The 14846-nt window shown below is 42.4% G+C and overlaps 1 protein-coding gene across 4 annotated transcripts in view; it reads left to right on the forward strand.

The window, feature by feature from the left end:
* The window catches only part of lars2 (leucyl-tRNA synthetase 2, mitochondrial), a 90872-nt gene that overhangs the window by 16443 nt on the left and 59583 nt on the right, over positions 1-14846 (forward strand). For 3 of the 4 annotated variants that reach the window (XM_033048553.1, XM_033048543.1, XM_033048532.1), the window contains exons 4-7: positions 969-1060; positions 8944-9004; positions 12348-12437; positions 14263-14406. In XM_033048553.1, coding sequence (XP_032904444.1) covers positions 969-1060; positions 8944-9004; positions 12348-12437; positions 14263-14406 — 387 coding nt within the window. The remainder of the gene's footprint in view (positions 1-968; positions 1061-8943; positions 9005-12347; positions 12438-14262; positions 14407-14846) is intronic. The other variant, XM_033048560.1, reaches the window with a different exon arrangement.

Consider the following 14846-nt stretch of genomic DNA (forward strand, 5'->3'; position numbering starts at 1 on the left):
TCGTTTCAGAGGATAGTTAAGAGTTGGCCTTGTTGCTATGGATATGGTGTCAAAAGTAGGAAGGAAGGACAGCACTGAGGAAGGACAGCATATTTCCTTCACTCAAGGGTGTCAGCGAAACACATGGGCTTTAAGTTCAAGTTCAAGTTCACATTTACTGCCACATGCGCCATTTAAGGTACAGTGGAACTTGACTTACCATGCAGCCATACAAACAAAAGAGCACAATACACAATAGAATATAACATGAACATCCACCACAGTGGAATCAACATTCTTCACTGTGGTGGAAGGCAATAACTTTTGTCAATCCTCCTCGTTTGTTCATCTGTGGTCGGGGCCATGAACCATCCGTAGTCACCGCTATGTACAGGCGCTCTTGTCAGGATGCCCGAAACTCCAATGTCGGGACGGATGGACACTCCGTGGCTTGGAGGTCCCAAAGCTTCCTACCGGACACCGGGGCTTCACGATGTTATAAGCCGCAGGCTGATGGTCGGAGCTCTTAAAGTCCACACTGCGCCCACGGCTAGAAGCTCCGCAGACCGCGGCTTCAGTAATAACTTTAATAACAGTCTGCAAGTTTCCTGCTACTAGTTTTTCCAGAATTATCTGGAATGGTTTGACTTACTAATATTTTAAAGCAGGTGAGAAGATAAGACCATAAGACATATGAACAGAATTATGCCATTCAGCCCATCGGGTCTACTCTGCCATTCAATCATGGCTGATCTATTTTTCCCTCTCAACCCCATTCTCCTGCCACTCCCCATAACCTTTGACATCCTTCCTAATTGATAAAATAGATTAGATGTATATGATTCGTGTAGAATATCTTAGCAATAAAACTCTCGTAAAAGAACTTGGCTGTAACTGTGTACATCACAGAGAACTGCAAAGACATTTAAAGGAAAAGCATTACTTACTTCAATAACTAAGGGATTGTAACTTGGTTGTGTCAATTGTAGGTCTTGCATCCAATGGGATGGGATGCATTTGGCTTGCCGGCAGAAAATGCTGCAATTGAGCGTGGCTTGGATCCAGAAGAGTGGACAAAAAGGTAAAGCAAGTGTATAAAATTGCATAAATTAGTACGAAAATATACTTGGGGAGCTATTCCCCATTTTCTGTTTTATGGTAAGATTTTCAGTATGTTCTCTTTGAAACTGGTACAATAAGTTGTCACCTTGACATTTTTTTCTGTCGGGCAAAGGGTCTCAAAGGTTAGGAATGGATTTCCCAGAATTTTTATCCTGCGGCAATGAAAAGATGATAATGGATAATGATACATGTCTTTGAGGGGGGTTTACAGCCCAGGCATCAGCTGCTCTGGTCCTTCTCAGTAGAGGGTGCAACTTTTGGCAGTTGCTTGGTGACAGTAGTACTGATGCATTTATGGTGAAGCCGAACGTGCGTATGAATGAGTAAGAAGGAACTGCAGATGCTGGGTTACATCGAAGATGGACACAAAATGCTGGAGTAACTCAGCGGGTCAAGCAGCATCTCTGGAAAAAAGGAACAGGTGACATTTTGTGTTGAGAAACTTTGATTTCAACCCGAAATGTCACCTATTCCTTTTCTCCAGAGATGACGTGTATGAATGATGCAGGAATGGAAGGATATGTCAAAAAGCAAAAAAAATGGAGATGCTGAAAATCTGTAATAAAGACAGAACATGCTGAGGTTATGTAGCAGGTCAGGCAGTAATGTGGAAAGAGCAAGAATTCTAGTGAATGTTAACTCTTTTTCTCACTGCCTATTTTGCTAAGTATTCCCAGCATTTTCTGTGATGGAAGGATATTTCAAAGATTTGTGTGAGCAGACTCTTGAGATGATCTTTTGGGCTGAATGTTTTTGTTTCTCTGCTGTAAATTCCACATAATGTGCCTGACCTCGCTACACATATTATTCAACCCCCTCCCCGTTTTCAATCCATTCAAAGATGAAGGCTCCTCTGTTGGAGGACTCATTCCATCTCTGATCACAAAAAGAAGGGAGTCCCTTGGTTGCAATCTTGTGCATGCATTGTTGCCTCTGGCTGTGTGGGGGAATTGCTTTTGTGAGCTGTGACCTTGAGCTATGAACTAAACATCAGTTCTGGTTAGATGCTTAGCAGAGCTGCTTTTCCTCACAATAATTGATACTGGTGCCACCAGGACCTTTACTAAAAGTAACCATTGTAATAAGTACATCATGACCATGTGCTGCCTTAATTGATCATTTAGTGGATGTTTTAAAAGGTTACCGAATAGATTAGTGTACTGCAGCTGGAGTTCAAGAGCAAAGACATTTATAATATAACCATATAACAATTACAGCACGGAAACAGGCCATCTCGACCCTTCTAGTCTGTGCCGAACACATAATCTCCCCTAGTCCCATATACCTGCGCTCAGACCATAACCCTCCATTCCTTTCCCATCCATATAACTATCCAATTTATTTTTAAATGATAAAAACGAACCTGCCTCCACCACCTTCACTGGAAGCTCATTCCACACAGCTACCACTCTCTGAGTAAAGAAGTTCCCCCTCATGTTACCCCTAAACTTCAGTCCCTTAATTCTCAAGTCATGTCCCCTTGTTTGAATCTTCCCTACTCTCAGTGGGAAAAGCTTTTCCACGTCAACTCTGTCTATCCCTCTCATCATTTTAAAAACCTCTATCAAGTCCCCCCTTAACCTTCTGCGCTCCAAAGAATAAAGCCCTAACTTGTTCAACCTTTCTCTGTAACTTAGTTGCTGAAACCCAGGCAACATTCTAGTAAATCTCCTCTGTACTCTCTCTATTTTGTTGACATCCTTCCTATAATTAGGCGACCAAAATTGTACACCATACTCCAGAATTGGCCTCACCAATGCCTTGTACAATTTTAACATTACATCCCAACTTCTATACTCAATGCTCTGATTTATAAAGGCCAGCACACCAAAAGCTTTCTTTACCACCCTATCTACATGAGATTCCACTTTCAGGGAACTGTGCACAGTTATTCCCAGATCCCTCTGTTCACCTACATTCTTCAATTCCCTACCATTTACCATGTACGTCCTATTTTGATTTGTCCTGCCAAGATGTAGCACCTCACACTTATCAGCATTAAACTCCATCTGCCATCTTTCAGCCCACTCTTCCAACTGGCATAAATCTCTCTGTAGACTTTGAAACTCTACTTCATTACCCGCAACCCCACCTATCTTAGTATCATCTGCATACTTACTAATCCAATTTACCACGCCATCGTCCAGATCATTGATGTACATGACAAACAACAGTGGACCCAACACAGATCCCTGTGGCACCCCACTCGTCACTGGCCTCCAACCTGACAAACAACCATCCACCATTACTCTCTGGCATCTCCCATTCAGCCACTGTTGAATCCATCTTGCTACTCCACCATTAATACCCAACCATTGAACCTTCTTAACCAACCTTCCATGAGGAACCTTGTCAAAGGCCTTACTGAAGTCCATATACACAACATCCACTGCTTTACCCTCATCAATTTCCCGAGTAACATCTTCAAAAAATTCAAGAAGATTAGTTAAACATGACCTTCCAGGCACAAATCCATGTTGACTGTTCCTAATCAGACCCTGTTTATCCAGATGCTTATATATATTATCTCTAAGTATTCTTTCCATTAATTTGCCCACCACTGACGTCAAACTAACAGGTCTATAATTGCTAGGTTTACTCTTTGACCCCTTTTTAAACAATGTAACAACATGCGCAGTACGCCAATCCTCCGGCACTATTCCCGTTTCTAATGACATTTGAAATATTTCTGCCATAGCCCCTGCTATTTCTACACTAACTTCCCTCAATGCCCTAGGGAATATCCTGTCCGGACCTGGAGACTTATGCACTTTTATATTTCTCAAAAGTGTCAATACTTCCTCTTCTTTGATCCTCATAGTTTCCATAGCTACTCTACTTGTTTCCCTTACCTCACATAATTCAATATCCTTCTCCTTGGTGAATACCGAAGAAAAGAAACTGTTCAATATCTCCCCCATCTCTTTTGGCTCTGCAGATAGTTGGCCACTGACTCTCTAATGGACCAATTTTATCCCTCGTTATCCTTTTGCTATTAATATAGCGGTAGAAACCCTTCGGATTTACTTTTACCTTACTTGCCAAAGCAACCTCATATCTTCTTTTAGCTTTTCTAATTTCTTTCTTAAGATTCTTTTTACATTCTTTATACTCCTCAAGCACCTCATTTACTCCATGCTGCCTATAACTATTGTAGATCTCCCTCTTTTTCCGAACCAAGTGTCCAATTTCCCTTGAAAACCATGGCTCTTTACAATTTTTACGATTTCCTTTCAACCGAACAGGGACATAAAGATTCTGTACTCTTAAAATTTCACCTTTAAATGTACTCCATTTCTCTTCCACATCTTTCCCATAAAACAAACTGTCCCAATTTACTCCTTTTAAATCCTTTCGCATCTCCTCAAAGTTAGCCTTTCTCCAATCAAAAATCTCAACCCTAGGTCCAGTTTTGTCCCTCTCCATAATTATATTGAAACTAATGGTATTGTGATCACTGGACCCGAACTGTTCCCCAACGCATACCTCTGCCACCTGACCCATCTCATTTCCTAACAGGAGGTCCAGTACCGCCCCTTCTCTAGTAGGTACTTCTATGTATTGTTGCAAAAAACTATCCTGCACACATTTTACAAACTCCAACCCATCCAGCCCATTTACAGAATGTGTTTCCCAGTCTATGTGTGGAAAATTGAAATCTCCCACAATCACTACCTTGTGCTTACTACTAATATCTGCAATCTCCTTACATATTTGCTCTTCCAATTCTCGCTCCCCATTTGGCGGTCTATAATACACCCCTATAAGTGTTGCACCTGAAGCAATGAAATCCTGGAATATTTAGTTTCCAATCACAGCCCTCCTGCAACCATGTTTCACTGATCGCCACAACATCATACTTCCAGGTGTCAATCCAGGCTCTAAGTTCATCCACTTTTCTTACAATGCTCCTAGCATTAAAATATACACATTTAAGAAACCCACCCTCTCTTATTCTCTGATTATTTTCTTTTTCTTCTCTCTCCCCTACATTTTGGGTCAGAGTGCTACCATTCTCTGCCCCCTGCTTCACACACTGACTGCTAGCTTTCCCAATTTGAGTCCCTCCCCCCAACCATACTAGTTTAAAGTCTCCCCAGTAGCCTTTGCAAATCTCCCCGCCAGGATATTGGTCCCCCTTGAGTTCAAGTGCAACCCGTCCTTTCTGTACAGGTCGCACCTTCCCCAAAAGAGGTCCCAATGATCCAGAAACTTGAATCCATACCCACTGCACCAGTCTCTCATCCACGCATTTATCCTCCACCTCGCTCCATTCCTACTCTCACTGTCGCGTGGCACAGGTAGTAATCCTGAGATTGTTACCTTTCCAGTCCTTCTCCTTAACTCTCTACCTAACTCCCTAAATTCTTCTTTCAGGACCTCTTCTCTTTTTTTACCTATGTCGTTGGTACCTATATGCACCACAACCTCAGGCTCCTCTCCCTCCCATTTCAGGATTTCTTGGACACGTTCAGACACATCCCTGACCCTGGCACCAGGGAGGCAAACTACCATCCGGGACTCCTGTCTGCGTCCACAGAATTGCCTATCCGACCCCCTGACTATAGAGTCCCCTATTACAATTGCCCTCCTCTTCTTTTCCTTACCCTTCTGAGCAACAGGACCGGTCTCTGTGCCAGAGGCCCGGCCGCTGTTGCTGCCCCCAGGTAGGCTGTCTCCCCCACCCTTACTCAAACACGAGTACTTATTTTCAAGGTGTACAGCCACCGGGGTACTCACCAGTCCCTGCCTCTGCCCATTGCCCTTCCTAACTGTGACCCAGTTTTCTGTCTCCCGTGGTCTTGGAGTGACCACCTCCCTGTAACTCCTTTCTATGACCTCCTCGCTCTCCCTGAGCAGACAGAGGTCATCGAGTTGCTGCTCCAGGTTCCTAACGCGGTCCCTTAGGAGCCCCATCTCGACGCACCTGGCGCAGATGTGGACGTCTGGAGAGCACTCAGACTCCATGACCTCCCACATCTGACATCCAGAACAGTAAACTGCCCTGGCCCTCATTCTCCCCCTTATCCGAATACAATAAAGCCTTACCCGGGATACAAGCCAATCAGCTGCTTCCTCTGATCCTCTTCCACCAATCAGAGGCTTCCACCAGAATCCTTCTAGCTCCAGGCAACTCCTCCTCTCACCAACGGCTCCCCGGGCCCCGGGGGATTTCTTAGCACTTTTTACAGGGTATGATTAGATAAACCCGGATGAAGACTTAAATCACTATTTTTGTACAGTTATCTATCTGAGAAATGTGGTCCAAATAAATAACATTACATCTCATTCCTATCCTGTACGATATGTACAGGATAGGAATGAGTTTACATGGATAGGAACGTTTTATAGGGATATGGGCCAAACGTGGGACTAGTTTAGATGAAGCATCGTAGTTGTCATGTTCGAGTTGGGCTGAAGAAGAGCCTGTTTCTGTGCTGCATGACAATGAAAATGGCATTCTTGGTGCACTCCAAGCCCAGGTACTATATTTCAATGAAATGTACAGGATGGGAAGCTGAAATCAAGGCCTTGGACAAGGCCAGCGATCCTTTCACTTCTGATTCACCTTTGTCTGAATATTTCTATTTGGCATCAACATGTATACGTAAGCTGAGCACAAAGCTGCAGACTATTCCAGCATGTTGATGGCAAAGATAAGAAAAGAGCAAGAATTAGAGCAAGAATTGTAATTAGACAGAGAGCGGAAGCCGATATTAAAGATACAACTATTCTCAACCTCTTTGGTGATCCTTGAACTATTCTTGATCGGACTTTGCTAGCTTCACCTCGCACTAAACATTATTCCCTTATCATGTGTCTATACACTGTAAATGAATCGATTGTAATCACGTATTGTCTTTCTGCTGACTGGTTAGCACGCAACAAAAGCTTTTCACTGTACCTCGGTACACGTGACCAAAAAAAACGAACTAAAGATGTTCATGACATTACTGTAATGTCTGCTGTATGATCTTGTTGTGACATGACCATTTATAGACTCCCAAATGAATAATTTTCATGACATTCGAAAGTATAAAAAAAAATCTAGCTGTTGCCAATGAGCCACGTCCAGCTAGTTTACATAATGAAAGGTTGTGTAACGAGGCAGTGACAGAATGAATTTTTAAAACAAGGTGTAGACAGCTGGTTTTACCACCTCTGCTGCGTAGTTACTTGCAAGTTACTTTCAAGTATAGCACATTGCAAAAGCATAAGATAACCATAAAGTCAGGGGACTAAGCTTCTCCGTGATCCTAAAAGTATACCAAGCACACATTCAAAAAAGATTCACCAATAATTCAGCCATGAGCTGCTTAGTGTTTCCTGGTTTTCAGTTCAGTTTAAAACATGAGGAAAACAGAAAAAATGTATAATAAAAGGACAAACCAAACTTTTAGATGAGACAGCATGTCAAGTCTTCAGACTGGTGATCATCCAGAATCAGTACCCTGTTCCTGCTTTGTGAATTGCCCTCCACTGCCTTCTGTGGCAGAAAATTCCACAGATTCGCAACATTTTGAGTGAAAAGGTTTTTACTTCATCTCAGTCCTAAATGGCCTACTCCTTATTCTTAAACAGTGACCCCTGGTTCTGGACTCCCACAAGTTCGGGAACATTTTTCCTACATCTAGCCTGTCCAATCCCTTAAGAATTTTATACGTTTCTATAAGATCCCCTTTCATCCTAAATTCCAGTGAATATAAGCTCAGTCGACCCATTAATTCCAATGAATATAAGCCCAGTCGATCCATTAAGAAAAGGCACAGGAAGCTTTGTTGAGTTTTTACAGCACATCCTTTAGATAGTTCACACTGCGGCTACGATTTTAGACATATTAAACAGTTAATAGATTAGTGGGAGAAGCAGACTGGAGTGCTCTGAACGCTGTCAAACTACTTGAATGTTGTTGCTGTTGCACTCAAGCATGTCAACAAAGAATATTTCCCACTCTATGCTAATTTCTGTGTTATAGTTAGAAGGAAGGCACTGCAGAATGCCATATATTGATGTGTACTGATTTAACGCTAAAGGAAATCCATGACTTTAATTATCTGAATTTGGGATGTGTGGATTTCAGCATATGTTTATATAGGTTCCTTAACCAGTAAAGCCCCTGTCCCACTTTCCTGAGTTACCACAAATTCTCCCGAGTTTTCCCCTTGATTCAAACTCTGAGGTTTACGGTAATAGCCAGCCGTAGGTACTCGGGGCTATTTTTTTTACTCGTGGACATTTTTCAACATGCTGAAAAAACGACCCGACTTACCTGATGCCCCGAGTACCTACGGCTGGCATTACGAGCCGCTACGAAATATCTACGGACTCCTACGGATACTCGCTACGGACTCGCTACGGACATTCACCGAGTTTGAATCGAGGGGAAAACTCGGGAGAATTCGTGAGTAACTCGGGAAAGTGGGACAAGGGGGTTAAACCTACCCAAGTCTCAATCCTGACGTAACACACTTACTTGGTGCCTGTTTTTTTAATGAAAAGATTGATCTTCACTCGGAGGATTGTAAATCTTCCAGAACCTTTGGACTCCCCTAACTCTGACTGGTCAAAAAATATTCCGTTGGCTTCTCAGGGAATTATGGTTCTAGGAAATGTTGGGAAAGGGTTCTTAAGGTGCATAATGGAGCTAGTCAGAAGCAGTTGGGCGTCTCCTGTTCATTATGTTTATGTTTGGTTGTTTGTCTTTTAAAGAAATGCTCAATACGTGCCAGATTATCTAAAATTTTAATTTTAATTTCTACTTCATGCAACAAAGTATCTTTGGATATACTCTGACAAAAAATATTACTGTACTTTAAATAAATATGATCTGTTTCCTTCCAGTAACATTGCACACATGAAAGAGCAACTTCATAGACTTGGTCTGTGCTTTGATTGGAATAAGGTGAGTTGGTTACAGTTAGTTTTGAAATTGTTATTTAAGAATAAATGATGATATATGCATAAATGCTCGATCAACGTACGACATACTCTAATTCAATATAAAATTCAATTCAAAAACTAAAATAAATAAAAAATTTCCCAATGTCTCACCCATTTGTAATAAATGTCAGTCACAAGAAGCTAACATAGCGCACTCTTTTGTTTTCTGTATAAAAATTCAAACATTCTGGAACGAAATATTTGAAATCTTCACAAAATTATTTAAAATAAAACTTGTACCAAAAGCAGAATGGATCATTTTTGGAATATCGGAAGGTAACCCCGAATTAAATGTGTTTCAAAAGAACTTACTTAATTACGGGCTAATAATGGGAAAAAAGCTTATACTCAAATTTTGGAAAAATGCTCCAATACCAACAATAAAAATGTGGATTTCAAACATGTTCGAAACACTACACTTGGAAGAGATGAGACTCCTCCTAGACGTGGTCTGCATTTACAGAACTATTACAAGCATAAGGTGCAATAGTAATTTAAAATATAAATGGTACCAGGATCTGGTAACAGGGGGTATAAAATATTTTTTTTTTTAAATACGGTTGGTATATCCTTTTTTTGCGGAGTTTTGTGTTACAATAGAGCGATTGTTTTTCCTTTTTTTTCTTTTCTTTCTAGGGTCTTATTTCCTTTCTTTACTTCCTTCTCTAACTTCTTCCCTAAGGGGCTTTCTTCTCCCAACACTTTCCTGCACCGTCACGATTCTTGCTCACTTTCCTTACTTCTTTTGATTTTGATTTTATTTGATTTTGATTTTATTTGGGACAGTGCATATTAATAAAACATTTGCATGTAATATGCAAGATTGTAGCCAGTGGCTAATTTCCATCTTATTTCTACCTTTTTTAAAGATCGAAAAACGAAGTGGTACAACAAAATGTAATAAGATATATGTGATGTGTATTACTGTAATTTACTGTACTTCTAATAAAAATAAAATTAAAGAAAAAAAAAAGAAGAAAAAAAAAAGAAAAAAAAGAATAAATGATGAAAATTGCGAAGCCAGTGTAAAACTTACATGAGTGGCCTCGTGATGCTGCTTTCTCGATTTTCTGGTTTGATGCCATGCTGAGTTATTCAAATGTAATTTCCACGACTTGTTAATATATTACTGTGGTGCAAATGGTGTAAAACCACAAACAAAAGTACAACTGAATTATTTTAAGCATACAGGATAGATAATGGAAAAACGGTGTAGGATCTTAATGCTCACATATATAGATTACTAGACTAAGTCGGACCTGTTGGGTCCCAGTCACACGGGAGGCCTGGTCCCCCAACGCAACCCATTCCCCAACGCAATATTCCCAACGCGTGTGTGGGCGGAGGGGGTTTGGGGAGGGGAGTGTGGGCAGGGGGGAGGGGTGTGTGGGTGGGGGGGTTGTTGGAGGAGGGGGGTGTGGGTGAGGAGGTGTGGGCGGGGCGGTTGTTGGGTGGAGGTGGGGGTAAGGGGGGTTTGTGAGGGGCAGGGGTCTGGGGGCAGGGAGGAGGGGTGTGTGGGGAGATGTGTAGGGTGGGGTGTGTGGGCAGAGGGGGTTGTGGGTGGGGGGGGGGTTATGGGGGCAGGGGTGTGTGTGGGTGAGGGGTGGGGTATGTGGGCCGGGGGGGGTTTGTGAGGGATTGTGGGGAGGGTTGGGGGGGAGCGGGAGGGGGGTGGTAGTGGGGATTGTGCGGGAGGGGGGCAACGAGCGTTGTGGAGCCGTAGAGGGGTGATGTGTGGGGGGGGGGGGCGGTGTGGAGGCGGGAAAGGAGGGGGGTGTGGAGGCGGGAGAGGAGGGGGGTGTGGAGGTGGGGGGTGTGGGGAGAGAGCTTGGAGAAAAGACGGGGGTCGTGGAGGAGAGCGGGGTATCACGGGGGAAGGGGGCAGGAGCCAGCAAGGGGGACCAGAGGGGAAAGGACTGGAGGACTCACAGCAGGCGATGTGGACTCACAGTGGGCTCTGGTCTCTGGACGTTCTCCTCCGCCAGGATCAGAGTTTCTGTTTGGCAACACCTCTGACTCCGCGCCGGGTTGGGCCGCTTCCGGTCCCTCCGAAAATTGTGTCTGGTTGGAGAACTCCGCCGGCCACCCTCAGCTCCAGTAAAGACGCAATGGTGCAGGAAGGGGCTGAGCCTCCCGCGGAGTGACAGGATAAAAGACCAATCCACGCGGCTCCAACTGGCAGGAGAGTAGATCGATCTGTGCACCCGCGACTTTTAAACCTTGCTAACTTTTACATTTGACCCCCGATCGGAACGAAACTTGGTGCAATCGCGGCAGAGGAAAACTGAGTAAGCTGGCGAAAATCGTAACGCTATCGTGTACCGATTTTGCGCAAATGGAATGACCGCGCAAACCAGAAGATAACAAGATCAGAGTTTTAGTTATGTATAGATAAAAGCTAGCAATCTATAGGAATCTGATTAGAACCATAGGTTAATCTTTGGATTCTTGTGGTCATTTCTGGATTGAAAACTTTAAATGTTTATTTTTGGAGCAGACGACAGTTCCAGACTTCTGTATTCACTCAATAATGCTCGAAATCCACACTACAAATTAATTGCCAGCACAAATTGTTGAATGATGGGTAAACATTGGATACCAATATATGTCTATTCTTTATAGAACAGAGACATATTTATTTATTCTGCCATAGAATGTGTAACTATTTTCCTGAGTGATTTGAAGATGTCTCAGTAAGACACTCAGCTAATAGATAATGCTGCACTATCTCAGCGCTATACCCAAATGCCAGCTTACATTTTTGTTCTTCTTCATTGGAGTGAGATTTAAACACTCTGACAAAGGAGAGGTTTACCATTGAGGCACAGCTGACAAGGAGCTATTTCAGAAAGCCAGCTTGAAAGTAATGGGTGAAATTTCTTTTTTGCTGGAAGATGATTTTACTAGGATTGTCAAGTGGATACATGGGTGACACGGTGGCGCAGCGGTAGAGTTGCTACCTTACAGCGCCAGATACCTGGGTTCAATCCTGACTACGGATGCTGTCTGTACAGAGTTTGTTTGTTCTCCCTGTGACCGTGTGGGTTTTTTTCCGAGATCTTCGGTTTCCACCCACACTCCAAAGACGTGTAAGTTAGAAGGCTCATTGGATGGTATAAATGTCCAATTGTCCCTAGTGTGTGTGGGATAGTATTAGTATGCAGGATTTCTGGTTGGTGCGGATTCGGTGGACCGAACAGCCTGTTTCCGCGCTGTATCTACACTAAACTAAACAATGTAATTTGAAAGAGGTTGTCATTTTTTTCTCCTTGTATTTTGATCTGTTCTTCTCTTTCTCCTATTAGGAAGTGACCACATGCCAGTCTGACTATTACAAGTGGACACAATTCCTCTTTCTCAAGCTGTTTGTGGCTGGCATGGCTTACCAAAAAGAAGTGAGTTTTTATTGATTAATGAAATTTGACCTTTGATTGTAAGGCTTATATTCATTATCTTCCCCCTAATTGCTCATGCATTAAGTTACTTGGCATTTCTCCTCAGAATAGTCAACCACTGGCAGGGCTGAAAAAATTGTATATTTCCTTCTCTAAAAGGCATGAGGAATCGCAGTGGCAATTATAAAATCATTTTTTGGTAATAATTTCTGATGGTGGCTTCATATTCCTGATTTATTGAATTAGGAATTATAATACAATACAATACAATACCGTTTATTTGTCATTTGAACCTCACATGAAGTTCAAACGAAATTTGGTTTCTGCAGTCATACAAGAGAAGAACCAAGACACACACCCAACACAATTTACACAAACATCCATCACAGTGAATCTCCACCTCACTGTGATGGAAGGCAAAGTCTTGTCTCTTCCCTGCTCTCCATTCCTCTCCCGAAGTCAAAGTCAAAGGCCCCGGCGGGCGCTAGCAAGTCCCACGGCCACTTAAAGCCGCGCCGGGCGATGTAAGGCCCTGCTCCGGGTCCCGATGTCGTTCCGGTTGGAGGCCGCTCCACGGTGCTAGGCCCCAACGGCAACGGAGACCCGACAGGGAAAAGGTCGGGTCCCCGTACAGGGAAGAGATCTAAAAGTTTCCCCCACCCACCCCTCTGCCCCCCCACACATACACAGTCAAAAACCCACAACAAACTATACACTCAACAGGACAATAAAATAAAAAAACTGACGGACTGCAGAGGGCGCTGCGACGTCGGTTGCGCCGCCAACGCCGATAACATAATTCTCCATCTGCAGTGGTGAGATTTGATCTTGTAGTTTTGTATTAAAATCCATTCCTCAGGCTACTTGTTCAGTAACTTCCAAAGGAGTGATGCAAATATAACATAACCAATACTCAAGTTATATATATCTTTGAAATCTTTCAACACATCTTAGTTATTGCAGAGCAGATGGATGATCTGTGACTCATTGTGATAGTGTTATATATCTCAGGGATCATTCGTGCAATTGCTAGTGGCCGCTAGTGCAGCATATATTGGGTCGTTAAGTCTGTGTTGATGAATCATAATGTTGCCATCAAGACACAGACACATAAAAGTTAGGAAGGTTAACATTTCACCTGCTTGGCAGAGATTGTTGTAAGTGATATTGACAATGTATAAGTGGTTGAAATTAAAATATCCACATCTGGGGATCAATCCAATGTCATCTTAAGTTTAAAAGTATGCATCGTGTGTTACTAGAAACCTATGGCATGAAGGGAAGGAAAGCACATCATGTCCACACAGTTGAACAAAACTAGGACATCCCAGTTCCCCGATTTAAATATATAGCTTTGGAAACCACAGTGCAACAAGGTCCATCCATTTTGTTAAAATGTTTTAACAAATGATAAAATGTTCCGCCTTTAAAGTCCTTCCAGATCGCCACCGCTATTTGAACAGCAAATGTTGTTGTCTCCAAACAAACAGCTGAATAGCAGTGCCAGGGTGAAAGCTATTGGTCAAACTATTATAAGAAGAATTGCGGATTTAATAATAGTTAGACCAGCAATGATCAGAGTAGCCTCCTGACCATTGCTGGATTGGTTGATGTTAGCAAATTCTGTGTAAATAAAATATATGGTAAAATTCTCTCCACCCTTTCACTTTATTCCTTTCCCTATGAGAGGAAAAAATATCCTTGCACATAGCACGGGTTGCCTACCACTGCACATGTTTGTTGTCAGTGAACTGAATTCATTGCGTGTGGATGAGTTATACGTTCAATCTCAACATGTTGTAATGCATTTTCCATTGCTCTTCAGGGACTGGTCAACTGGGACCCAGTAGATCAGACAGTGTTGGCAGATGAGCAAGTCGATGAAAATGGCTGCTCCTGGCGCTCTGGAGCAAAGGTTGAACAAAAGTACCTCAAACAGTGGTTCATCAGGACAACAAACTATGCCAAGGTGAGCATATCATGGGGACAAAGATGCAATGTTCCAGGATAACTCAGAATAAACACCACTACATTGCAAGTTGCCTTTTACTATTTTTAAAACAGCTGTTTTTGAAATTATCACAAAATTCCTTCTTATGGTTTGAACAATAAAGTTGCAATTGGGTAATCTTTTTGAATCGTGAATTAAGACAATTTGTGTTGAGTGATCTGAATGATAATCCAGACTACACAATAGCTAAAGTATATATATATGTGCATTAAATATTTATTTTGTCTTCACAATATTTTGTTGCTACATTTTCTGGTGGTCCTCACAGTGCTCTCCCTCTGAATAAAAAGGTTATTGAGCACAAACTCTTGACTGACACTGTTACACCATTGAGTATTCCTGTGATGATAAATTTAAAGTCCTGTGCCCTCTCAGGTGAATATACACATACAAGACCT

Source organism: Amblyraja radiata, chromosome 2 (genome assembly GCF_010909765.2).
Source record: "Amblyraja radiata isolate CabotCenter1 chromosome 2, sAmbRad1.1.pri, whole genome shotgun sequence".
In the NCBI taxonomy this organism is placed as follows: domain Eukaryota; kingdom Metazoa; phylum Chordata; class Chondrichthyes; order Rajiformes; family Rajidae; genus Amblyraja; species Amblyraja radiata.